The following is a 26,621-nucleotide window of genomic DNA, read 5'->3' on the forward strand; positions in this document are numbered from 1 at the left end:
CTAATCTAATGAAATGAATGTATCTCATCTGTTTGAGTCAACTGGAATTTTCAGAACCATAATTCGAGTTGCCTGAACTTCACCTGGTCTACCAGAGCATAGCTTGTCTGTGCATTATATACTTAGTCATTTTGGTTACAGTATATGAAAATGCATGTAAAGCTGATTTATGACTCTGTAATACATCAACAAGACCTTGAACACACACCTTGAGATATGTTCCTTATGATTGCAAGAAACATTTAGTTTGGTTTCCATTAAAGCTGACCCAAGTACAATACAAATCAAGCATTGATTGTGTGATCATATACATCAAATTCAGCTCCTTTCCAGTAACTATTGTTTCCAGACCCCTGGTTTGGATTTCCCTTCAAATTACTACTGCTGCCTCTCATGTCATTTCCTTGTCAAACTATATTATTCTTACAGTTGAGAGATTCTCTAGGACTTCCTTGCTGGGGATTTTGCCTAGTTTCTCTTCATCTGATTTAGTTACTATATTTTCACTTTCTTATTTCTGTAGGTGTACATGACAAAAGGCCGCTTTAAGGTGGATATGGCTTCTCAAAACCTTGATAAACAGAAGTAGGGGATGCTTATAGAGCAAATTCTGACTTACCCAGCTCATATTACCATCGATAACCCTAAACCCAAAGTCTATTTTTTTCCGATTCATTCCATGTTATTCTCTATAAGGGAGAAGAAGATCCAGGGGGAAGAAGATCCAGACATCCAAAGTGAAAATAAACTACAACTCTGTGAATTAAGATTGACATTACTAGCCCATCTGATAGTGTTAGTAGCCCATGTTTCCGATATGGATTTAATATGTATTACTAATGATATGAGATGAATTGTGCAAGTGAATGAAAGAAATACAAAATTCGTTCATCATCTCTATTTAGTCAGAAATAAAACATCTGAAAACCAAAACATTGCATTGAATGGGCTTGAGAGAGATCATGAACTTCAGTTTCGAGCATAATGACGACAAAGTCTAATATGTATACATGTGTAAGGCAATGACATTATCCACGTCTATAATTGAGATATAAGCACATAAAACACATGATTTTGCATTACAGGAGCCATATTTAAGCGATGAGATTTCTGTGTGACCATGAACAAATTAGATTTCTATGTGACCATGGACAGCATGCCAAAGAGGCTCCTTGAAATCATAAGATCAAATGTTACAATTGAAAACAATTAGTGTGATCATGGACAGCATGCCAAAGAGGCTCCTTGAAATCATAAGATCAAATGTTACAATTGAAAACAATTAGATTTCTATGTGACCATGGACAGCATGCCAAAGAGGCTCCTTGAAATCATAAGATCAAATGTTACAATTGAAAACAATTAGATTTCTATGTGATCATGGACAGCATGCCAAAGAGGCTCCTTGAAATCATAAGATCAAATGTTACAATTGAAAACAATTAGATTTCTATGTGACCATGGACAGCATGCCAAAGAGGCTCCTTGAAATCATAAGATCAAATGTTACAATTGAAAACATGACATAGATATCATATGAATCAAACCGACATATTTCTCCACATCGTAATTGTACACGGCTATCAGTGGGAACATATCACATAAACATGAAATTATGGAAAAAGAAGATCATTGTATACATCAATTATTTTTATAGTTATCTAAAAGAGGAGCCAAGATTCACATCAACCGATTTTAGGGATCTGCGCGACCTTCTCGTCGGAGTCAACAAAAACACGGACTCGATCTTCACGGAAGTCTGCAGTGACAATGGTTCCGACGGGCAAGATAACGACATTGAGTTTCGGGTTATCGGCAAGAATCTTGGATTTGGCTTCCACGCCGGGAATGCCCAAAAGCTCTGGCCATGATGTCTTCAAACTTGTATCTGAACCAGTCTCTTCTACCTACAAAGAAAAAACAAGCAAACCACCACAACAGGAGTTACACAGACGCTGCTCTGGTTTGCAAGGGTCAAGCGAAAAGCTTACGACAATTCTCACTGTTTTTGTGTTCATGCCGGTGGGGAGGGGGTTTTCCAGTAGATGGGCACTATACAATGAATGCAGGACATGGCCAAGAGGTCTAAAGGGCTGATCCTTCAGTCAGGTCTTCTTTCTTAATGGCACAAGAAACAGAGTTTTTATCTACATATCTGTGGTTTGTTTTGTATACGTACATACATACATATATAAAATACATATATGTATGTATGTATGTATGTATGTATGTATGTATGTATGTATGTATGCAGGTATGTATAATGTAAATATATGTATGTATGTATGTATAATGTATACATATATATATATAGAGAGAGAGATAGACACACACACACACACATGCATTGTTGATTAGGGTTTGAGGAGTATCTTACAATGTAACTCATCTTCACTTGAGCAAGAGAACGTTCCGAGAAATCTCTCACGAAAGGAGGGAGGGATGTCTGTGTTTGATCTGTATCGAATCGAAGGAATGTATGTTTTGCGTTGGATGTCGATGGATCGATGTACGAGAGACTTTGTATGTATACAATCTCCTTAAATAGGCGTGTGGTTGATGCATTGCCCCTCTTTTTGTTTTATGACTTTCTAACTCATTGTTGAGGATGGATAAGAATTTCTGACATTTCATTACGTGCAAAGTATGATACTTGACTTTTTAATAAAACATGTCATGCATGACAACAACATTTTAAATGTTTTGCCGTCTATTCTTCTTTTTTGGTAAAAATAGTGTATATATTGAAACAATGTGACAGTACAATCAACCCTCGTTCACTCTATAACATCGAGTACGAATCCTATAAAAGACAACTCAGATATACTCATTGTTTCAGTCTAGCATAGATTTGCACTTACCTTATTAATATTCTTTGATTGAAATGTGCAACTTTGATAGTGATGTAGTGACGTGGAATAAGAACTTTAGTGTTATAAGCAACCTTTTGATAACTTAAGTTTTTTAGTTTGAGACAATGTCAAGGATTGGCACCTATTTTTTATAAGGATTGCACATATTTTTGGTTTGAGGTAATGTTAGAAAATATGGTTTTGCACATCACTCTATTGTTGAGATCATGCACAATAATTTGCGAACCCACTTTGAATTTTAACTTTGTGAATATTCGCATGTTATTATGGTGCACACTAACAATTTGCTCCGTAAAATATGTCTACTTTGTAAACCAATTCCTAGAAGCAATTTCGACAAGTTTCTTAAATTAATGGATCTAGCTAAGGGAAAGGAACAATACACACTACAATAAGACATTTCTTTGCTTAATGTTCAAAGTCAAATCGTGTACGACATTGTACAACTTATCAAGACAAAGATCAAAAGACCTTATTTATTATAGAAACGTGCAAGCTTTCTAAAGTGTGAAAGCAAGAAACAACACTAAAATGTTATGGCTATGTATACGCCAAGTCTTTGTGCTCTTCATTTGTAAGATGGTAAGCCAATTCATGAAGAAATGACCCTAAACCATGTTTGGTCAATGGAGGTTGTTCCGTGTATTATCAACCCTTAGCTCAACAATGTGAGCTTTAGCTTGTGTATGCATACTTATGAATGCTTATCCTCTCATGTCCAAATCTTACTTCAATAGTCCCTACAAGAAAAATTATTGTCAATATATCCAAAGTCAATCATAAAAAACGGCAGTTTATATGGTATGATTATGGTAATTTGGTGAACTAGAGTAGCTCTGGAGGAAATATGATAGTCTAAGGCTGCATATTGAATTATTCAAACATGGAGAATTTAAATACAGTTGATGGTTTAAACCCTAAACTACTCTTCAATTGAAACATTCATTCTGGAGATATAATAAGACTGACAAATTGCAAGTTGGATTCCTTCCGAGATACACATTGTGGTTGTGCTGAACTAAAAGCAAACAACATTTTATTGCTACTGGTATATATGATCATAATCCCTACCTACAACACCGCCATCCTACTTTCCGTCTTAACCTAAGGAAATTAAAGTATTTATCAATGTATGTAGCCCATGGTTTGAGTCAACTGGATTTTTCAGAACCATTAATTGAGTTACCAACTTCACCTGGTCTACCAGAATATAGCATGTCTGCACTATACAAGTCATTTTGGCTGTGTATAGAAAATGAGTGTGAAGCTGGTTTTACCTGGTCTACCAGAATATAGCATGTCTGTGCATTATACAAGTCATTTTGGTTGTATATGACATGCGTGTGAAGCTGATTTTACCTAATCTACCAGAACATAGCATGTCTCCATTATAGAAGTAATTTTGGTTGCATATGGAATGAGTGTGAAGCTGATTTTTGACTATGTAATACATCCAAGCCTTGAACACACATCTTCACATATGATCCTTATGATGGCAAGAAACATTGAGTTTTGGTTTCCATTACAGCAACCAAGTACAATACAAATCACACATTGATTGTGTGATCATCTACATCAAACCCAGCTCCTGTCCAGTTATTATTTTGAGACTTCTGGTTTGAATTCCCCTTCAAAATACTACCACGGCCTCTTGCATTGTTTCCTTGTCGAACTATATTATTATTACGGTTAAGAGATTCTCTAGAACTTCCTTGTTGAGGACTTCTTAGTTTCTCGTCATCTAATTTAGTTACAACTTTTTGACTCTCTTTTTCTGTAACTGCTTTGGATGATCTAGTTGCATCAGAAACTATAGATGGTTTCTCTGGTACTGCTGTTGTTGATGGCTTTGATACTTCCTGCAAAATCACCATGAATCTAAAGTTATACATAATAATCAAAATGCGAATAAATATGAGCACATCTGTATAGAAGATGGTGGTCCTGCGAAAGCTTCTCTAATATGAAGCTAGATGTGACTATCTTTGAAAGAAGAAACACATTTGTGAACCCCAGTTAATAACATCGCAATTGGTTCAATTGTTGCATGCATCAGATGAGTTGATTTGATGAGTTTGTACAATACAGTGGACATGATTAAAGCAAGGAATTTGCTCCTTATAAGCAACGAATAGCTTGTCCTTTAAGTTCGTTTACTCTCATTCATCTCCATGTCAGTAAGTTCATTCTCAAGCAAGAAATTGTTGTGCATGCACCCAATTATTTAATGATTTGAATAGATCATGAGCATGTGAAATATTTACAAATAAAATTTTGTTTTCTACATGGTTCAAACCATGGAAAAAGAGGTTAAAAGCCACTTAAATCAGTTATTCCTCAATGCCAGGAAAACTATGGATACACTTTGTATTAATTACTTTTTTCCTAGGACCATAAGTGAACCCAGTTGTTTTTGCATCAGAAACAAAACGGGTTCTATTTATTGCTAGAGTAACTAAAATATCTTGTTCCATGTTACTCCAGATTATAAATATAACATGTTTATTATATTAACAGTGATTGGTACTCTAGAAACAAATCAAGTTCTGTTGATACCTTCTGTGATTGATGGTCGATTGGGTTAGGTAGCCTTTGAGACGTTTGATTCCCATGTGTAATCTGTCCAACAATTTCAGGATTCAAAGCTTCAAGTTTACTTTTCAGGTCCTCCAACCGTGAATACTGACTTGCTGCACTCTCTTGAACCTGCAAAGGACATTCACGCAAAAAACAAAAAGAGACCAAATTTATAAAAGCAACAGACTTTTCTAGCTACTTAAAATGGAAAAACTCCAGAATACCCTTGAGATTTTCTTTACTTTCTCAAATGCATCTGCGTTTTTGTTATTTCCCCAAATGCCCTCGGACAAACCCCAAAAAAGGAGAAAAAGAGGATGATTCAACCATTTTGTTGCTCAAATAGCACATACAATTGAGAAAACGAAAAGGTAATAAATTGACCACGGGAAATAATGAAAATTCAGGAATATTTGAGGAAAAACTAAGCTATTTCAGAGTTTTGCTTTGCCTACTTAACATTGATGATTTTGAGGGCAAATTTTGCATACCAATCGATTAAGATCTTCACATAGCCTTTGTTTCTTTTCTTCTTCTTCCTTCAATGCTTTAAGCGAAGCCTCCCAAATCTAACCATGAAGCACTTACTCATCAAACATAGACATATCAAGATATTATGGTTTCTCAGAGTCATGTAAAGAGCTAGCACACCATCTTTATGAAACAATGAGATCATCAAACCTTTTTTGCTTGTTCCTCCTTTTGCCTAGCAACCTTGATCTTTTCACCGGAAATTTCTATCTTTTTCCGAAGATGTTCAAGTGCTTTACAGAAAGACCAATTGCAATATAAAGAAATTAGCTGAAGATCAATCCAAATGAAAACCAATTATTCATATAGAGAAGGAAATCCATCACCTGCTTTTTTTGGTCCAGCAGTACGTTTTACTTCTAATACTAGAGAAGCCAGCTCACGTTCAACATTTCTTATTTTAGAATAATTCTCTTCAATATACCTGTTACAAAATGAATATGAATGTCATAAGAGGACTTCCAGAGATTGCAAAATGGATTCTGTGCCCCTGATATGAAGGCTTCAGATTCTCCATTTTGTCAGATCTTATGTAGAAAAAGGCACGTCTGAATCAAAAACTTGAACTGAAAAATGCATTTCTATTTATTTGAATCTTTAGGCTTCTACGTAGCAATGTCAGCTGATGTTTAACATTAACATTTTAGAATAATTCTATTGAATTTTACTAATAAAAAATGAATATGAATGAAATATGCATACTTCCACAGGTAGCAAAATAGATCCTATGTGCCTGGAGGCTGGTATACAAGCTTCACATTTTCGTTTATTTCAAATCCCATGTAGAACAAAGGCTCTTCCTAATCAAAATCTCAAAATGTAAAAATGTGACCAATATTTATTGGTTTGGTTCTTCAGAGTTCCAATTAGCATTCTGTTATATCTTGTTTAGCACTTCAAACATTTGCAACTCTGATTGTTATAACAAAACTCAATTTCTCTAAGTGTGATGACTCCACATCAATAGTATTGTGATCTGGTACGTTTCATGGAGCTGTGCATAACTTATGCAATGAGTTAGATCATTTGTTTTGAAAGACACTGCAAGATGCAATGAAGGTTCAAAAAGAACAGCACTGTCAACTTTCACTCATGTCCAGCAAGATCCTAGCTCAGTGAGTTGATAGTTCTTGTTTGCAAGAGGAATTGCTACATCTATATACAGCTTTAATTCAGTTCCTTGATAGTGCTTGCTTGCAATAGTAAATGCTACATCTCTACAAAATTCAGAAAACTCTTGATTTCTTTTGCAAATGGTGCTTAACAGGAAACTCTACATCCGTGCCCAAGTCAGCGAAACCATAACCTGGTTTATAGAAATTACTTATTTGCAACAGAGAATGCTAAACCTGTACGCAAATTAGCTTGGTCCTAACTCAGTTTACCTTATAATAGGAAATGCTACATTTGTACACATATCATCAAAATCCTACATAGGTTTATCAACAGTTCTTGCTTGTAAAAGGAAATGCTAAACCTGGACACCAATTAGCTCAGTTTATCCACAGGGATTCCTAGTAATAGGAATGCTACATGATTTAAAGGTGTTTCATACTTCAACAAGAGGTGATCAGAGTAGCCAGACCACTTTCTTCATTATAAATTTTTGAAAAGAACTGAAAGTTTCCTGACAAGATCATGCAGGAACCATGAAACCTTACATGTTCACAAATTAAAACATATTAGAAGCGCATCACTTACTTCTTGATCTCAAGCTCTTTTTCTTCGATGACCTGTACACAGAAAGAAACACATAAAATCAGCTATTATTTGCTTCAGGATACAAAATAACAAATAAGAGATCAGTGAACAAGAACAAGAATGTGGTACCTTTTCTGTGTAAGCGATGACGGGATGTTCCATGGCCATGCCATCAGGTCCAACTTCTGTAACAAGGTTTGGTAATGAAGACATGATGAATCAAAATGGAAAAGCTATAGCCACAGATTTTTAGAACTTCCGTTGCTGCAGAAAAGCAACAGACTTCGAGTCTTTCTTTGCAGATCACAGAGAAAATGTAGTGCAGGAAGAAAATCTACAGATTCATGTCGTTTTCTTTGCAAACAGAAAATCTACAGATTTCATTCCTTTCTTCACAACAAGAAATCCATAAAATTGATCAAGTCTATCCTTTCTAAACGAAATCTAAAGTTTAAAATCCTTCGTTTGCAACAGCAAAATTATTGATGAAATAACAAAAGCTGAAGATTTCCGTTCGATCGTTTACAACATGAAATCTAATGACTTCAATGCATTCTTTGCAACAATAAATGTATAGGTTCCAAAACCCTTCTTTTGCAACTGCGAATCTGCTTGCACAGATCTCAATCCCCTTCCTCAGTAACAGAAAACCGGCAGATCTCAAGACTTTGTTTGCAACTCGACTTTAACAAATTTCCAAAACAAAAATGTGGGAAGTTTTTCAGCGACAAGACTTTTCCGATCCTCTTTTCCTTTATTGCAGAAGCAAAGCTCCAACAGGTTGCAAGATCAGGGCAAATGCATTGCTCTCATTCAAAGAGATGCAGTCGTGGGATGAACAACGGAGTCAAGGCTTCGATGAAGGAGCTTCGCCATCGCCACAGATCAAAGAAAGAACTGTCATTATATCCACTCGCTCCTAGTAGCAGTCATTTATTTGTCTGAGATCTCTCCTCCTTCTTCTTTTTCTGTCCCGGACATTTGGCCGGACATCGGGCTTTGCTTATCTTATTTTCATTTGGCCGGACATATACCCCACCCCCGCGTAGTATTCGTCATGAGCTCGTCCGGCCGGCCGGCACACCGCCTTCACTTGTCCATCCCAACTCCCATCAGCCGGTAACCATTTGCTGCTGTGTAGAAGATATGGCATGTCCAATCCTCGGATCATGTTCGTGTTCGTGTTCGTGCTCATGCTCGTGCTCGTGCTCGTGTTGGTGTTTGTGTTTGCATTCGTGCTCATGTTCATGGGCGCATGCGTGAATGCCTATCATCGTCGAGAATCCACATTTTCAAATAAACGGTGATGAGAGTTCCGTGATTGTTTGGTCATTCGACCTGGATGGTTACAAATCTGCAAAGGTGGAGCTCGGGTTTCGGTTTTGTATAGAGGGTGCTATGTGTGTATGTGCATGTGCATGTCTGTGTAACTTTGCCTTTTCTAAGTGCTCCGTGCTACCAACCAAATCCTAGAGATAGCCCACTCGTCATTGACGCATCTTCATGGCTTCTTGTAATAGTACACGGACAACCTCCATGCAGAGTTACACAAGGATTTTCTATTGTGAAAACTAGTAATCAACGCATGCACGCCATTCTTCTTCTTCTTCTTCTTCATGATGATCTATTGTTTATGACTTGTAACTATGTGTTTAGAGGCATTTGATAATACATGTTTATGGTTGAAAGAACCCAATGCTCGTCATGCGTACCCATGGTTCCTCATACTCTCTCTCGATCATGGGATCCATCAAAGTGCATTGTGGTCATTTTTTTTATAGACACAAATATGTTCATGATGAAAATAAACACTTGGAAACAACATAAAATACTCGTGTGGTTTTCATTATTCCCGAATGCCCTTGACTTTCCATTATTTCCAAAAAGCGTCATTGGTTAATTACCATAAGGAAGGAAAAAAGGGAATGAACTGACCATGTTTTCATTGAACTATCACATATAATTGCAGAAAAATAGTTCTTTTTGAAAGAAGTCTTGCACTACTAATTGATTACACACCATTTCATACAAAACAATCATGCTCATCATACACTTCAACTTTCAAGATTATTTTTAATTGTTTCCAATTTCTTGTAAGTGTTGACTTGTGATGCATTTTTTGAGCTTTAAAAATCGTCACGTTTTTGTTGTGAGAGCATTAAAAAAAACATTGGAAATGTTCTATTTTCGCACATAGGGTGTTTGAAATCTTAAACTAATGACTATTCTGGCTCTAAATTCTTTGATAAAGTGTCCACCTAGAGGAAATGGAGGATATTAAACTTCTCATGATTGACGATTGTGAAACTTTAGGTATATAATGTAAACACGGAGACTAACATAAGTACGATAGATTGAATTGATGATTGTTAACAACAATGGGGATGCTTTGCACATGAATGCCATGATCAAGGAGAGTAAATTGCAAGCTTAGTTGTAAGAGTGGGAAAGAAAAACAAACTAATAATAAGTTCCTAAAATTTTTGTTGTTCCATAATTAGGTGGAGAGATAGTGAGGGTCACTTCAAGTGCTATATATTTAAGAGTTGTAGGTGATGGTTTATTGATAGTGTTAACACTTATCATTCCCACAAGTACAACATAATAATTTTATCGTAACAAACTTGGAAAGAAAAACTCGATAATTCTCAGCCAGTTAGATCCTCATGACTATCACATGAAGTCATCAGGTATATTGTCAGATCTTGTCATATTGTAGCGCTAATTTGCCTTACAAAGTAGGAAATGCATTCCATGTACATATAAATGTGTTAAATGTATGTGCATCAACTATCAACTATCTCTTACCAATACCGATCTACTTTGCTCACTATGTAAGGCCGAGCTTAGGGTTGAGTTACATTTATAAGGTGGAGCCCAAATTACACTCAAGATTGACTGTATGTTTGCCCTAATATAGCTCTAGACCCCACAAGCACATTGCAAACAATTACTAGCACGCAATGGACAAAGATTACATTACATTCATACAACACTCAAAGATAGAGATAACATGGACTTGATGCATGATGCGAGAGATGGTGGTTTCGCTATTCACAATAGTAGAGCACAATACAATGAAAATGATACAAGAGTTGTTCTCTCTAAAACTCCAAGATCTACCAAAATGACCCATCCTCTCCAAACCCTAAGTCTCTCATACTCATATACATATGTGTGTGTACACATATGTACTTAAGTCTTGGGGTTTTTAGTTTGTTAGTCTAGGTTCACATAATCTCTTCTTTCACTCAACCTCTTCTACCAAAATGACCCATCCTCTCCAAACCCTAAGTCTCTCATACTCATATATGTACATGTGTGTGTGTGTGTGCACATATGTACTTAAGTCTTGGGGTTTTTAGTTTGTTAGTCTAGGTTCACATAATCTCTTGTTTCACTCAACCTCTTCATTGAGGAAGAGAATAGACCGAATCCTTTGAAGGGTTTCTTCATCTTAGCCACCACCACACCACCACCACCACCACCACCATGGTCTCTATTCATACCATTCCTCATTGTGCTTTCATTCATGAGACTCTTGGAAACTTCCCAACAATTCCCGCCCGCCCAATCCCCAGCCGGCCTCACCGTGTTCTCGTCCTCGAAATAATATGTTCGGCGGCCAATCGTCTGCAACTGCCCGGAATCGCTATATTGCATCTGAGCTGTCCCATCCGATCCATCCGAGGGTAGAGCTCGACCCTCGGATGGATCCTTGCACTTCACGCTCTCTTTAATCTCCACGTTCTTGATGTCCTGAACTTGATCTTCACCCTTGCCTAATAATCCCCTCTTACAATGGCTCTCATCATATTGGGCACTCGATTCGTCACACTTTCATCGGCTCACCGACCGCAGTCCGGAGGCATCGACCTAATAAATAACATCATTATAAATAAACAGCATCGAAAGCTATGATTAGTGTCAATGGTACGGAAATCCGGCATCGTCCATAAGCTCGGATCCGGAGCTACATGATTGATTGATAGTAGACAGAACATCTGATCATTCTATGCTAAGCAGACCTTATTATTTGAAGCCTTAGCAATGTCCGATTTGGGAGGAGGAGGCGTAGTATCGAAAGGGAGCATTGGTAAGGGTGTGGCGGTTCTCGCGGCATTGTGTTTGGTGGTTCTCGTGGGGGCGCTGTGTTTCGTGGACAATAATAAGCGTTGGACTCGTAACGTTTGGTGGTTCCAATCGGTCCGAAGGACAAGGATGGATGTGGTGAGTGCGGCCACCGTGACACCGGCCGCGAGGCCCGCCCACAATCCGAAGAGCCCCATCTTCCTCTCGAACCCTAAGTAGATTCCCAACGGGATCCCGAGGCCGTAAAACGCAACCAGATCCACCGCCGCCGCCGCCCTCTGCCGGTCGCAACCCCGCAGAACCCCTCCCCCCACAATGTGCACGAAATTCCCCATCTCCATAGCCGCCGTGAGAGGCACCAATTCCGCCACACCCGCCATGGTTCGATCCCCATCCTCCCCTATGAAGAACCGCCCCCAGCCGAAGGCGTAGGAGAGTGCCCAATAGGCGGCGCCGCCACAGCCCAGGAAGGCGGCCATCCACAGCGCCGCCATGGCCGCCCTCTTGGCCGGAGCTGCACGGCTCGCCCCTAGCTCGTTGCCCACCCTGATGCAAGCGCTGGACGCCATCGCTATCTGCAGGGCGTACAGGAGCGTGTTGCTGTTGAGCACGATGGCGATGGTTCTGCTAACTTCCGCCGCCTGCTGCTTCTCAGGGAGGCGCCCCGCCAGGAAGACGATGATCTGGTACGACCAGCCGTCCATGCAGGTTATGAAGCAGCAGGGCGCCGCAACGCGGAGGATCTGGGGCCACGACGCTATCGATGGCACCTCTGTGGCGATGGCACCGCTTCTCGCTGGTAGCAGAAGCGGCGTCTCCGCCTCCGCCTCCGCCGCCATCGCCGCCGCCCTCTGATGTCTGCGTATGTAGAGAAAGAGGATGAAAGCGTGAAGGAAATCGGTGACGGAAATTGCGACTGCCGTGCCAGGAGCGCCCATCTGGCGGTGGACCACAAATATGTAGTTGAGCGCGAGGTGGGCGGCGATGGCGGCGATGGACGCGCAGGCGAGCGGCTTGTGGAGGGATTGAGAGCGGAGGAAGCCACGGAAAGGAGCCAGGAAGGAGGTGGCGACGAGGTCGGGGATGAGGAGGAGGAGGTAGCGTTGGGCGGCTTGGGCGGTTTGGGGGGCGGCGTCTTGGTGGCGGCGCAGGAGGTGGTCGGCTTGGGTCCAGGAGGCGGCGATGGGGAGGGAGGCGAGAAGAAGGAGGGAGATGCCTCTGCGGAGGGTGAGGTCAAGGTGGCGGCGATGGACGGCGGAGGAGGCGCCGTGGATGCGAGTGCAAACGGCTTCCAGCCCAGCCGCCAAGCCTAATAGGATGGACCAACCGCAGATGTTGGCCACGGTGAGAGCCAGCATGGCGCCGTGGACGTCTCCGCCGCCGCCGCCGCCGGCGAGAAACGTGGCGGTAACGACGAAGCGCGCGAACCACATCACGTTGGTGAATGTGATGGGCGCTCCTAGATGAACGCTCTGCCGGTTTATCTCGCTCCAGTGCGTCGCGGTTTGGGCGGTGGCGGCGCTTGAATGGGGCGGCGGCGGCGGCGGCTCTTCTGTCGGCGGCGGAGGCGTCACCGTCGTGACGGCGGCTTCGGACCTGAGCCGCGGAGCACGGTGCCGCCGAATCTGCGCCCCGGATGGCGACAACACCGACACCTCCGGACGCATTTCTGCTGCAACCGTGGGATCGGCCGAACTAGCAGGGATATCATCACCATTGATCGAACTAGCACTACTACCATCACCATGGATCGAGCTAGCATTGCTACTGCCCATGTTGCTTTCCACCCGCGAATTCGTGGGTGTTCGGTCTCGTCTCAATGATCCGGTGCTGCAGTCTTCGCTATCGTTGCCATGGCTCTGCGGCCGGACAGGCCTCGACGACAACATTGACCCATGAGAAGAACGCCGGCCATGCCGCCCATGGCCCGAACCGCTATAACTAGTCCTAGTTGGGGCATTGGTAGTAGTAGTGTTTGTTCTAGTGACAGTTGTTGGGTCACCGTGATCTTTACTGCTCCTAGAAGAACTTTCGTCGCCCGACATTGTGGGTGTCGATGCTAATGATGACGAGGAGGAGGAGGAGGATGATGCCGTGGACGAGGCCATTGAACATTTCCGTATGTAGAGCGGATATGGCGAATCGAAGCTCAGTGATTTCTTGATCTTATAGTTGGACATATCGACGGGACCGGCCGCACCTCCCCTCGGTACACACGAGCGATTAATTCTTCGGATCGTGATGGCCGTGCCCTGCCTCACAACCACCATATACTACTACTGCATAATGGATATGGAACATCTTCTTCTTCTTGCAGATAGATTCATTTTTGTTGGCGCCATCGTTTCTTGTCTTTCTCTCTCCTGCGACGAGAAACAAATGGATAGATTTTTAAATGGGCGCCCTCCCCAGGAGTCGCGCCTTATCTGCTTTTCTTTTGCTGCTGCTTAGAAGAGGATTGATTCATTTTACAGCAACATGTAGTGTGAATCCCCCCCCCCCCCAAGGCCTTATCAAAACAATACATTTGATAATATGTATGTATGAATGTCCCGTGGCTCCTTGGCATGTTGGCACGAACCCATGCCACTTACCAATGTGAGTGGGAACATTACAATTTTTTCTAACATCCGAGAGCAACCACGATTCTGCCGACACAAAAAAGAAACAACCCTAAGTAACTACCAGAACAAGCCGTAACATCGACATTTGCCACACTTTGAGTGTATGGTAATTTAATTGCCTCTTCACACATTAACGAGCATAAGCAATGACAGGTTGCTTCCCACCTACTGTGATCGAAATCACAAAACATGCCTAACTTCCTAACATGAGTATTTTCTTGCCGCTTGAGTGAGTGACGACAACTCATTTGTTAAAAATACATTGGGCGTGATTGGGCAAACACAAATGTTGACACAATTGATGATGGATGTCCAACCAAAATGACACATGGTGTGATTTATCACTTGCCTCATCATTACGCAAGGTCATGGAAGAGTTGGGATAACTATAAGACCTTTTAACAAAAATCTATATTAGGGTTACGCTCTTGACCATCACATTGTCAAATGTGAACAACATTGTTGCCCAAAATGTTGTGTGCCTTCTGAGTCCCACTGCTCTGAAGACAATAATTGTTATGGACTCAAAATTATAAAGCTCCCCCTCTAGAATGTCTAATGCATCAACCAAATTTAGGTAACCCATCTTCATGAGGTGCATATTGATTGATCTTCTGTACAACGACATAGTGTGAAAAATGGCAAGGACCAATTAACAAGAATGTAACGCGATTCTATCACACTCTTCATCATATATGAAAGAAAGTCACGATTTTAAATATGGAGTCTTTGAGGCCCCAGGCTACGAAAAACATTATGTTGAACAAAAAAAACTCTAATATGATGCATTGACAACCATATGTCAAGTGTGACCTTAAAAATATTGTTGCAAAATATTGTATACGATCATTATATCCAGAACATCAATCATGTGTTTAGTTCTAAGATTATATTTGAGGTTTAGGGTTAAATGGTTGCATAACATAATTGTAAATGGAACTGTCTTCTCTCACAATAGATTAAACCAGGGTCATGTTATCTATTGGTGAGTGAACGGGTTTGAATATGTATAAATAATGACCTCAAAATTATGAGACCTTCAGTTATTTTCTATGTCTATATCTATATATATGAAAATTGGAGAACCCTTCATTGATAGAGAACACATGTTGTAGATCAAAATAATATTCCTGAGCTTCAATTGATTTTAGTCATGAAAGAATTTACATAAAAAACTTGCTTTTGTGTAAAGAAAGAATGCGTATTTGAACTTTGGTTGTCATGAAGTGGTGATGTCCGAGAGGAGCAAAGCTTCATGTTTCTTTTTACTTTGCTTATTAAACTGCAGGAAATGGTCATCAGAAGAGCAGAGCATTCAATGATTTAATCTTCTTATTATCAAAACATCTGTAGTGATTTAATCTTCTTATACCTTTCTGAGGATAGATTTTTCATTCAAATTCTCCTGATGGCTTCTATTTTCTTTGCATTTGAAGGTGCCATGGTTTGTCTTCTTGTTATTTCCAGACTTTGTGAGTTGTATCAACTGCAAATGAAAACAAAGAAAAAAATACAAGGATACTGGCGTTAACCATCTATATTATCAGTTTTAATCAAAGAAAATGCATAGGCTTTTGGTTGAATTAACCAATGTCCATATCATGAGTTTTAAGGGAGAAAATAAACGTAATTGTCATAATGGTTAACCATCCATGGCTATCATTTTTAACCAGAAAAAAGCACGAATTTTTGGTGGAATCAACCGTCCATAGCATGAGTATTTTATAACTACAGAAAATGCACGAAATTGGTTGTATTAAATTTTCAAGACATCAGTTTTAACTAGAGAACTGCATAAAATTTCTTCAGTTTTAACCAGACACATTGCATGAAGTTGGCTGAGTTAACCATCAACAGTATCCATTTCAAACCGAAAAATATGCACAATTAATTCTTTAGACATACATAGATGATAAGTTTTAACCACAGACAGGTATGAATTTTAGTTAAGTTGAAGCTCATGAAATTAGTTAAAAAAAGGTCAAGGCAATAAGATTTTTGAATGAAATAAATCAATCCGGCTTACATTAGTGATTCCCTCCAAAACCATAGAGTTCCTACTGTCTGTAATATTATGGCTCAATTTTTGCTTTTGCTTGATCTGTGTATAAGCACAGAAAATCATAGTTAAGATTAACTATCCATAAGAGAAGTAAGAAAAAAAGAGAGACATTCTTAATCAAATCAAGCTGAAATTTTAACGCTCATCAATTTACATTTGAATCAATGGTTTGAGTTACGATTGGTCACACATTTTGGGCTGCACAAGTCTCGTATAGGCCTTGTTTGGCTTGCTAAAATGTCATCATCCACTTTGGATGAAATTTTGCAAGCCTGTGGAAAGGCTTACATTTTCATGGTATCAGCTTTGATCAGAGAAAGGAATCGATCATATACTGGTCAGCCTTTGTACCATCCAAGGCATCATCTTAAATCAGTGGAAAACCCTTTGAAAGGAAAAAATGTTTTAACCATCAAGACTAGGCGTAGAAATTAAACGGGTGTGGCTTACGTTGGTGGTTCTCTCTAAAGTGCTGCGATTCCCTTCACTGGAGCGATCTGGCTTCTCACTTTGCTTCTGTTTGGGCTGTATATTAACACATGTATTTGTTCTAGTCAGAGAATAGACACCATTTACGATAAACAAACGGATGCGGATGATAGAAAAGTCATGAATTTGCATAAATTAAACAAACAACCGGTCTGGATGAAGCAAAATCTATGAATTCAGATGGTTCAAATCTGGATCGAGAAGAAAATACAGATTTTTCTTTCATTAACAAATCTGGTATCAGTTGGTTTAATTAAATGACAAACGGATGTAGATCAAAGAAAAGTAATGAGACACGGTTGGTTTAATTTATTCAATATTAAACCTGTTGTCTTACATTAGATATTCCTGCCAGAACGCATGAACTCCTGTCATCTGTACGATCAGCAACGTTCCATTTTTGCTTCTGTATAGGCGTAATCTGTATATTATGGTCGTTCTCCGAAGTATAATTAGAAGGCAGGAATAGTTGTTTCTTAACAAGAATCTTCAAATCTCGCCATGATGAAAAAGATGGTTTGTTGGTGCGTTTCAAAAGGGAACAGGAAATAGCAGTAGTAGTAACGGTAGTACGAGAACAAGTAGAAGAAGCGGAAGAGATTTGGTTCGATTCATCCCATACTCCATTTCTGTCTTCATCATGATCACCAACCATGGCTTCGTTAAGGTAAAAGGAGCTCTGATCGTCATGATTTATAGGATTTTCAGAGCGTGAAAGATTGAAGCGAGATTTGAATGCTTTTAGAAGTAAGGATTCATTTTCTTCATCCCCTTCTCGTTCTTCTACTAATGCTTGTTGGTGCAGTCGATCTGATCGATAATCATCGACTTTAGAGTACCGTTGCCGTTGGCAAGGGAACAATCTGAAACCGGACATGGATATGGCGATTTCTCTCTCCCTTTTTTCTCTCAGATAGATCTCTCTGCGTCTGAGCGTGCATCAGATCGCTGAAGAAGAAGAAGAAGAAGAAGAAGAAGACGGCGAGTGTTTTGATTCCCTGTTCAAAGGTAACGGATACTTTCTTCGTCACGAAACCAAATTAGTTTTATAAATTATAATCACACGACAGACAGATAAGAGTGGAGATGTGTCTGCAGACAATGATTTGCAGAGAGAAAATAAAAGATATATATTAGAAAAAGATATACATATATATATCTTAACGCCTTTTAAGAGAAAAGGATAAAAATAAACTAGGATGTGAGAAGCTCCGGTATTGAACCCGAGACCTAAGTTAAAAACTCCAGCATTTAAACGCTAAGATAAATCTTAGGGAAAAACTCCATCTTTGGACATAGGGAAAATCTTATTTAAACCTTAAGAATGGTTTATCTGCATATTTCACTTTATCTATATATTATTTTGAAAACTTAAACCAATACCCCATGTTATACGTGTATTATATACACAGTATCAACCATACGTATCATACGCGCATTCGCATTCGAGAATGTTTCAATCATTCGGGTATGGTAAACACCCTCGAAGTATGGTAAATACTATACTTTTGTATTCATTATTTATTATAAGGTAAAAAAAATTTTAAGGTAAGAAAGTAAAGGTAGAAAGTGTAATGAAAAACATATAAGAATGTTTTGATAACATACGCATTCGTTTGATTTCGTATGAAAAAGAATGTTTGCCAATGCATTCGAGTATATTACGTACTATGATTATATATCTATCTATCTATCTATCTATCTACCTATATATACATACGCATTCGTTTGATTTCGTATGAAAAAGAATGTTTGCCAATGCATTCGAGTATATTACGTACTATGATTATATATCTATCTATCTATCTATCTATCTACCTATATATACATACGCATTCGTTTGATTTCGTATGAAAAAGAATGTTTGCCAATGCATTCGAGTATATTACGTACTATGATTATATATCTATCTATCTATCTATCTATCTACCTATATATACATACGCATTCGTTTGATTTCGTATGAAAAAGAATGTTTGCCAATGCATTCGAGTATATTACGTACTATGATTATATATCTATCTATCTATCTATCTATCTACCTATATATATATATATATGGATGGAGAGAGAGAGAAAAGAAAGAAAGAAAGATATATTAACGTCTTCTAAGGCCAAAATTGGCCCATGAGACAAATGGTTTACAACAAAAAATGGGATATTTACCCATTCATCGAAAGTAAAGTAAAAAATAAAAATAAAAATAGAGAGAGAGAGAGAGAGAGAGAGAGAGAGAGAGAGAGAGAAACAAAAAAAAAGTTTCCCTAAACATAGTTTATATCCTAGTGTACGCGATCCATGTTGTTATGAACATTCCTTCCTTCAATCCTTGACACCTTCTCAATTGAGGTCTTCAGCTATAGACGGGATACATCGTTGTCAATGGAGGTCTTGGGTTGTGAAATTGTTGCTACATCCTGTGTGCCCATATAAGGGTTGATTCCGGATGCAATATTTATTTGAATCGCCATGGGTCAACCCTGCTCATCATATGTTGAATGGTGGTGGAGTTTGTATATAAAGGTTGTTATATTGTGATGTACAAAACTTAGAACCAAATTCTCTCCCTTTTTCCATTCATCATTTGCTCTATTTATACATTCATGTTCCTTTAGTTACATTCTTGATTCGACCTCTAACTAACTCTAGTGCTTTCTTGATGTGTCTTGGTTCGACTTGGGACCGAACCAACATGGTTTGGTCCTGATACATGACACCTCACCCTTTGAGAAAATGAAACCCAAGCTCTCACGCATTTCCCACCAGGTGGCCCAAAAAGTTGGGACACCTAAAAAAAAGAGCTTTTTGACTTTTCCCACGTTTCACAAAATGAAAAATCAATTTTTTAACATCTACTAGTGCGCAGTGGACTGTGTGTGATATTGTGACTGTGGTCGGCATGCTTGATCCAGGTATCTTTTTAATCCGTGAAATGTGTGCAACAGTCTGGGATGATGTATCCATTCTCCGTAGTTAATAAGTATTAGCCCTGATGCGGTGTGTGACCTGATAAGGACCGAGCCAATGATGCATAAAAGACTCGCACAGTCCTTTGCGGCAAATAGGGTAATAAACCCTCACTTGGTCCTCGATTTCCAATTCTCCTGGCTGATGTGTGGCATCGGAATGTTTCTTCTGGTGTTGTTGTGCCTTATTAAGGTTGTATTGGAGTGCCCGTCGAAGGAGAGGAATGTTGGATTGCAAGTATAACCACCATGACATTGCATCCGTGTGATTGGTGTGTATCTTGATGACTTGTGGGTCTGGTGGAAGTCGTGGATCCCCGCCATACAATGCTCGGAATGGACTCACTCTAGTTTATTCTTGAACCGAAGTGTTGTAAGCATGTACTGCAAATGGAAGTACCTGATCCCATGACTGGTGCAGTGGATCAACATAAGTTGTTATCACTTGTTTTATAGTTTTGTTCATCCTTTCTGTGAGCCCGTTAGTTTGGGGATGGTATGGTGAGGTAAATATTGCTTGATCCCCAAACTTTGTGCAAGTACTTTGAGAACTTCACTTCAAAATTGAGATCCCTGATCTGAAAGGAGTTGTTGTGGACACCTGTGGGGAAAAATGATGTGTTGCAGGAGCACCCTCGCTACTGTACTTGTTGAATCAGGTAGAGCAACTGCCTCACACCAACGACTCAGGTATTCTGTGATCACTAATATGTATTGGTTGCCCTGAAGTGAAACTGGAAATGGCCCCATGAGGTCCCAATCGACCATCTCAAAGGGTTCTTTCACAGTGATCCACTTGTGGATTGTGGATTCTTCATAGCCTAGCACGTGGGACATGATTGGAGGAACGCCGATCTGGATTGTCGCAGCTTCGGCCAATAGTACATGGAGCGTATTCGATGGAGAAGTTTATGGAAACCGAAATGACCAGATAGTTGATGGCTATGATAGAAGTCAAGGTATGTCACTCGCAATGCTTCGGGGACACATGTTGGAAGCGAGGTCGTTAATGCGGAAGATCTTGAAGCATTCTGTTCTGTTCAGTACCTGCGTATGAGAGATTGTAGGTCGTTGCACAGAGAGAGAGAGAGAGACACAAAAGACTTTCTTATTGCATAAACAAAGAATACAACAACCAACCTCACAAAGAGGTTACAAGGTCACTATATATAGTGACCAACTTAGGGCAACTACCCTTTATGCTAATTACATAAATGGCCAAAACGGGATAGTGTGAATACGTCCATTATACACATGTATTCGACACTCCCCCGTAATGGGCGTATACATGGGTTATCTAAGATTACAGGTATAGACTTAGGTTCTCGGACATATCAGCTTTGTTCGAGTCGGCAGGGTCCGAAGGCAGAAGACCGAGCTGGTCGGGTCGGAACAGTTGAAGCCGATCATTAAGGAACTGACGTCGGTTGTCGGGAACCATCCTGCTCTGTGTCCGGCTCTAACCGGACTGGTTTGTCGTTACGCCCATCTGATGCCGAAGAGACCGAAAGCGGTCTGCCGAAAGACACTTGGTCATTCCATCTGCGACATTGTCGGTTGTGGATATTTTCTCTAGACCGATTTTCCCTGAAATGACGCAGTCCCGAACGAAGTGATATCGAACGTCGATATGCTTGGAGGCGTTGTGGTGAACCGGATTTTTCGACAAGGCAACAACACCTTGACTGTCGCTGTAGACAACTGGAGCCGAGTCATGGTCGACTTGTCGAAACGTGTGCGCCAGCCGACCAAGCCATAAGGCTTCTTTTGCTGCGTCGGACGCAGCTACATATTCTGCTTCGGTCGTTGAGGTCGCTGTGCATTCCTGAAGTTTCGACTTCCACGAGATTGCTCCATTGCCGAATTTGAAGCAGTATCCGGTTGTTGATTTCCGACTGTCTATACAGCCGGCGAAGTCCGAGTCGGTGTAACCGACTACGCCTGAGGTTCGGTTCGGACCGAAAAGAATGCCGTGGTCTTTTGTGCCAGCCAGATATCTGAACACATGCTTGACTGCGTTCCAATGCGATCGGCCAGGATTGTGCATAAATCTGCTAACGACTCCTACGGCATGAGAGATATCAGGCCGTGTCGCGACCATCAGGTACATAAGGGAGCCGACTGCCGGTGCATACGGTACCGACTTCATATCTTCCCCCTCCGGACCGGATGTCGGGCAGTCTCGCTGAGAGAGCCGAAGATTCATGGGGAGCGGGGTTGAAGCAGATTTGGCTGATTGCATGTTGAAGCGTTCCAAGACACGTCCGATGTAGTCGGTCTGAGACAAAAAAAGATGTCGTTTATCGCGATGCCGACTAATCTTCATGCCGAGTATGTGTCGTGCCGGGCCGAGGTCCTTCATGGCAAACTTCAACCGCAGTTGCCGAACGAGGTCGGCAAGTTCGCCCGCGTGGCGTCCAGAAATTAGCATGTCGTCCACGTAAATGATGAGGAAGATGGGTGATCCATCTTGAGCTGTGTTGGTGAAGAGACAATGGTCCTCATCGCTTTTGGAGAAGCCGATCGATTGGATGAAGTCGTCGAACTTCTTGTACCATTGTCGCGGTGCCTGTTTGAGGCCGTATAGACTCTTCCTGAGTCGGCAGACTAGATGTTCTTGGCCGGTTGCCACGAAGCCTTTCGGCTGCTCCATATAAATTTCCTCGTCAAGATCACCATGGAGGAATGCTGTTTTGACATCTAGCTGAATCAGCTCCAAGTTGTCGGCTGCCACTACGCCGAGTAGGAAACGAAGGGTTGTCATTTTCACCACTGGTGAAAAAATCTCGTCGAAGTCGACGCCATATTCTTGTCGGAAGCCCTTCGCAACTAATCTGGCCTTGTACTTTGGGGTGGTCGAATCTGACGTCTCTTTTAGTCGATAAACCCACTTGCAAGGAAGAGCACGTCGGTTCCTAGGTAATTCGACCAGATCCCAAGTCTTGTTTGCCCGAATGGAGTGCATTTCCGACTCCATCGCCAGATGCCAGGTGGCGGAATCGACAGATGTCGATGCTTCTTCGTAAGACGTCGGTTCGCCGGCGTCGGTGAAGAAAATTCCAGGAGAATACCTCTCCGGAGGTTGCGACAGTCTCTCGGATCGTCGAGGCATGATTGGACTGGTCGCATCGGGTATCGTGGTCGGATGGTCCGAAAGCGGATTGTTCTGCTGTGCCGAGTCGGAGTTGTCCGAGTCGGTAGTGTAAGGTTCAGCTACCCGTGAAGCTGACCGTGTGTTGAGAGCGGGGCCTTCTTGAAGGGTCGGCACATCGGAAAAGGTTACCCTTCGGACTTCGATCGGTTTTTCGACTGATGGATTCATGGCCGACTCGTTGAACACAACGTCCGAACTTCGAACGATTTGTCTGCGTTCGGGGTCCCAGAGTCGGTATCCCATTTCGCCGTCGGATCCATATCCAAGGAAAATGCATTTCCTGGACCGAGGTGCAAGTTTTCGGCGATCATCTTTCGGAATAAGGGCGTACGCCTCGCATCCGAAGATCCTCAGCTTGTCGTAATTCGGCTTACTGCCGATCCATAGTTCCTGAGGAATTTGAAGTCCTAGAGGTCTACTTGGCGACATATTGATTATGTGTACTGCCGTGAGTAGAGCCTCTGCCCAGAAGCCATCCGACAGTCCGGAGTGTTGGAGCATGGAGACTAACCGTTCTTGGATTGTCCGATTCATGCGTTCGGCAATCCCGTTTTGCTCCGGACTGTGTGGTGCCGTAAGTTCACGTCGGATGCCGCGTTGTCGGCAGAATTTGACGAATTCTTCGGATTTGAACTCTCCCCCATTGTCTGTCCGAAAGCATTTCAGCTTTCGGTCGGTTTGATTTTCCACCATAGCGAGCCAATCTGAAAAGATCGAGAAGACACGATCTTTGGTGCGAATTGGATACGCCCACACCTTTCGAGTCGAGTCGTCAATAAAAGTGACGAAGTAAGATGCACCGCCTAGAGACTGATGCGGCATTGGGCCACAGACGTCCGAATGGACTAAATCGAGAGGTCTCGTTTCTCTTGGTGCTGATGTCGGGTGTGATGCGGCTACTTGTTTGCCATACTGGCAATGCTCGCAGAATTGATGGTCCGAGAAGGAGAGTTTGGGGATGTATCCGGCTCTAGATAGGTGCGTGATGCCGGCCTTGCTGAGGTGTCCCAGTCTTCGGTGCCATAATGATGACACAGGAATATCCACCAAGAACAGGTTACCCTCTCTGAGCGTAACATGTAACGGATACAGGGAGTGTATCTTAGGTCCTCTAGCAAGCAGGAGGTTCCCCCTGTGGAGTGTCCACCCTCCCGAAGAGAAACCGGCACGAATGCCGTCTTCATCTAGTTGTCCGACTGAGATCAATGGCCTTGAGAGCTCGGGTACATGTCGGACATTGTGGAGTACAAGTGTAGAGCCACCTGCAAGGTTGAGCTCTACTGTGCCGATTCCGATGATGTCACAGTGTTGCGAGTTACCGACCCGAACTGAGTCGGAGTGACGGATCGTGTATTGCCGAAATTGGGATCGATGAGGAGTCACGTGAAATGACACGCCCGAATCTAAGAGCCATGTGCTCGATTCTTCAGTCGTGAGTAGAACTTCTGATCCGACTGGATTTTCGATTGATAGTATATTCGGGTCGTCCGGTAGTACATCAGCTGAGAAGCTGACGTAATTGATCTCCTCATGCCGGCCACTCTTCTTGTTGTTCTTGTTCTTGAGTGCGCGGCAGTCGGCTTTGATGTGTCCGGGTTTCTTGCAGTAGTTGCAGATTCGGTTATCCCGTGACTGGCTCCGTCTTCGCTGATTGTTCGGCGGTCGTGAGGAATCTCTTCCTCGTATGTTCGATCGGTCTGTCGAACCTTGTACTACATAAGCGTCTTCTGTTGAGTCTTTGCCGAAAGACTTTCTCCGAGCTGCTTCGGTTAGGATTGCGCTCGTGACTTCGGAGTATTTAACAGCCGTGGTTGACGCGTTGCACACAGTTGTGACGAAAGTTTCCCATGATGAGGGAAGGCTGCTCATGAGTATCATTGCTCTGAGTTCATCCTCGATTGCCGTCCCCTGAGATGAGATTTGGGAGCTGATGCTTTCGTACTCATTGAGGTGTGCCTGAACCGAATCGGATTCTTTCATCCGCAAGTTGTAGAGGCGCCGGATCAGAAACATCTTCGTTGCGGCGACCTTCTTTTCGTAAGTGTCCGACAGTGTTTTCCACAGTTCGAATGCTGTCGTACACGATTGCACCGTAAAGTATACCGATTCCGATAGGTGCATCCGAATCGTGGCGCGGACGATTCTGTCCAGCTTCTGCCACTCAATTGGTTTGTATCCTTCTGGAGGTTCTTCATTTTCGATGGGATCGATTTGCCCCTTGACTATGAGATAGTCCTGCATTTGCTCCTTCCAGAAGTTAAAGTTCGATCCATCGAACTTTCGTAGACTCATTTCTGACGAGCCGGATGTTGATGCCATCAAATTCGGTTTTGGTTGACGAAGCTCGGTTCAGAGTTGACTACGAACCTTGTTGGAGTGCAGCCGGTTGGCTCACCCGATATCGTTCTAGTCGGATTTGAACCCGAGTCGGTTCGGCTTCGGAACTTGCTCGAATTGACTCCGGTAGCTTGAGGGACAGAACCGACTGGTCTTCCCGAATGTTGCCGAGTCGGCGTGAGCCCGGTTCGCTTCGGATATATATGCCGAATACCGATAATTGAAACCGATTATCTGGACCGATTCTGCTTCGGGTGGCTGCAGCGACGAGAGAGACAGATCCAACTGATCCTCTCGAATGTCGATCAGCCGGATGAAGCACGAATTGGGGTTGTTGTCTTGAGACCGATCTGCACCGAGTGGTTACAACGAGCAGCGTTTGGTGACCTCTTCGGTTGCCGTTTAACCGAATGGAGCACGATCGTGTCAATGATGCACAAGGGGATTTCACCTCGAACGGTTACGATCACACGGAAGAGAGTACAACCTGTGGGCTTACTCCAAGCAAGAGGATCTAACGCGATGAGGTGCAAACCTCGTTTTTGTTCTTCTTCTCTCTTTCTTCGAATGACGCGGATACTGTGCAGGCCGAGATGAAGTGAAGAACCGAATGCTGTGCAGGCGGTGATGACGGCCGAACCTCGCTCTGATACCAGATGTTGGAAGCGAGGTCGTTAATGCGGAAGATCTTGAAGCATTCTGTTCTGTTCAGTACCTGCGTATGAGAGATTGTAGGTCGTTGCACAGAGAGAGAGAGAGAGACACAAAAGACTTTCTTATTGCATAAACAAAGAATACAACAACCAACCTCACAAAGAGGTTACAAGGTCACTATATATAGTGACCAACTTAGGGCAACTACCCTTTATGCTAATTACATAAATGGCCAAAACGGGATAGTGTGAATACGTCCATTATACACATGTATTCGACAACACAATCGTGGTGGACATCCCTGACTTACATAATATAGAACATTGTCAATCATGATAAAATTTCGGTTTAATTGTGCATCATGACTTGCCTGAATTTGTAAGATAATTTTTTGTAGTGTGGGGTCTTGTTGTTGCATCTATTTTATTTGATGTTGATGTAGCAGAAGATTAGTCACACTTACTTGAGCAGCTTGATATTCCATCCGTGAGAGGGCATCTGCCACGACATTGGATTGGCCACGTCTATAGATCATCGTGAATTTGTATTCTTGCAAAGCCA

General features: G+C 41.8%; 4 protein-coding genes across 5 annotated transcripts; all 4 read right to left on the bottom strand.

The window, feature by feature from the left end:
* Nucleotides 1-1,456: 1,456 nt before the first annotated feature.
* LOC147851137 (subtilisin-chymotrypsin inhibitor WSCI-like) lies at nucleotides 1,457-2,545 on the bottom strand. The gene is made up of 2 exons (XM_087335947.1): nucleotides 2,378-2,545; nucleotides 1,457-1,907 (listed from the first exon to the last, which is right to left on the bottom strand). The coding sequence occupies exons 1-2, from the start codon at nucleotides 2,387-2,389 to the stop codon at nucleotides 1,686-1,688; spliced, it is 234 nt and encodes a 77-aa protein (XP_087192073.1). The 5' UTR covers nucleotides 2,390-2,545; the 3' UTR covers nucleotides 1,457-1,685.
* Nucleotides 2,546-4,238: 1,693 nt separating this feature from the next.
* On the bottom strand, nucleotides 4,239-8,378 carry LOC147851138 (uncharacterized). The gene is made up of 7 exons (XM_087335758.1): nucleotides 7,812-8,378; nucleotides 7,683-7,714; nucleotides 6,308-6,405; nucleotides 6,132-6,214; nucleotides 5,942-6,019; nucleotides 5,430-5,579; nucleotides 4,239-4,732 (listed from the first exon to the last, which is right to left on the bottom strand). The coding sequence occupies exons 1-7, from the start codon at nucleotides 7,893-7,895 to the stop codon at nucleotides 4,421-4,423; spliced, it is 837 nt and encodes a 278-aa protein (XP_087191884.1). The 5' UTR covers nucleotides 7,896-8,378; the 3' UTR covers nucleotides 4,239-4,420.
* Nucleotides 8,379-11,051: 2,673 nt separating this feature from the next.
* LOC147851139 (protein DETOXIFICATION 54-like) lies at nucleotides 11,052-13,549 on the bottom strand. The gene is made up of 2 exons (XM_087335562.1): nucleotides 11,711-13,549; nucleotides 11,052-11,459 (listed from the first exon to the last, which is right to left on the bottom strand). Exons 1-2 carry the CDS (start codon nucleotides 13,547-13,549, stop codon nucleotides 11,052-11,054), a joined length of 2,247 nt encoding a protein of 748 aa, XP_087191688.1.
* Nucleotides 13,550-15,465: 1,916 nt separating this feature from the next.
* LOC147851140 (uncharacterized) lies at nucleotides 15,466-17,881 on the bottom strand. 2 transcript variants are annotated; one of them, XM_087335773.1, is made up of 5 exons: nucleotides 17,287-17,880; nucleotides 16,911-16,985; nucleotides 16,425-16,499; nucleotides 15,771-15,884; nucleotides 15,466-15,680 (listed from the first exon to the last, which is right to left on the bottom strand). In XM_087335773.1, exons 1-5 carry the CDS (start codon nucleotides 17,824-17,826, stop codon nucleotides 15,618-15,620), a joined length of 867 nt encoding a protein of 288 aa, XP_087191899.1. In that variant the 5' UTR covers nucleotides 17,827-17,880; the 3' UTR covers nucleotides 15,466-15,617. The 2 variants fall into 2 exon arrangements, with proteins under 2 accessions (XP_087191899.1, XP_087191900.1); XM_087335774.1 differs by lacking the exon at nucleotides 16,911-16,985 and having other exon boundaries at nucleotides 17,287-17,881.
* Between the last annotated feature and the right edge of the window lie 8,740 nt (nucleotides 17,882-26,621).

Source organism: Azolla caroliniana, unplaced genomic scaffold, assembly GCF_043228905.1.
Source record: "Azolla caroliniana isolate FFs.n. ecotype wild unplaced genomic scaffold, voAzoCaro1.0.p SCAF_20, whole genome shotgun sequence".
In the NCBI taxonomy this organism is placed as follows: domain Eukaryota; kingdom Viridiplantae; phylum Streptophyta; class Polypodiopsida; order Salviniales; family Salviniaceae; genus Azolla; species Azolla caroliniana.

Excerpts from the sequence above, each read along its gene's own strand:
- LOC147851138 (XM_087335758.1), bottom strand. The coding sequence starts at position 7,895 with ATGTCTTCATTACCAAACCTTGTTACAGAAGTTGGACCTGATGGCATG. Across the intron at positions 6,215-6,307 it reads TGCTGGACCAAAAAAAGCAG|CACTTGAACATCTTCGGAAA; the intron begins GTGATGGATTTC and ends CTTTCTGTAAAG. Across the intron at positions 4,733-5,429 it reads TCGACCATCAATCACAGAAG|GAAGTATCAAAGCCATCAAC; the intron begins GTATCAACAGAA and ends GTGATTTTGCAG.
- LOC147851139 (XM_087335562.1), bottom strand. The coding sequence starts at position 13,549 with ATGGGCAGTAGCAATGCTAGCTCGATCCATGGTGATGGTAGTAGTGCT. Across the intron at positions 11,460-11,710 it reads CTAAGGCTTCAAATAATAAG|GGTGAAGATCAAGTTCAGGA; the intron begins GTCTGCTTAGCA and ends TTATTAGGCAAG.
- LOC147851140 (XM_087335773.1), bottom strand. The coding sequence starts at position 17,826 with ATGTCCGGTTTCAGATTGTTCCCTTGCCAACGGCAACGGTACTCTAAA. Across the intron at positions 16,986-17,286 it reads TTCTGGCAGGAATATCTAAT|CCCAAACAGAAGCAAAGTGA; the intron begins GTAAGACAACAG and ends GTTAATATACAG. Across the intron at positions 16,500-16,910 it reads CTTTAGAGAGAACCACCAAC|ATCAAGCAAAAGCAAAAATT; the intron begins GTAAGCCACACC and ends GCTTATACACAG.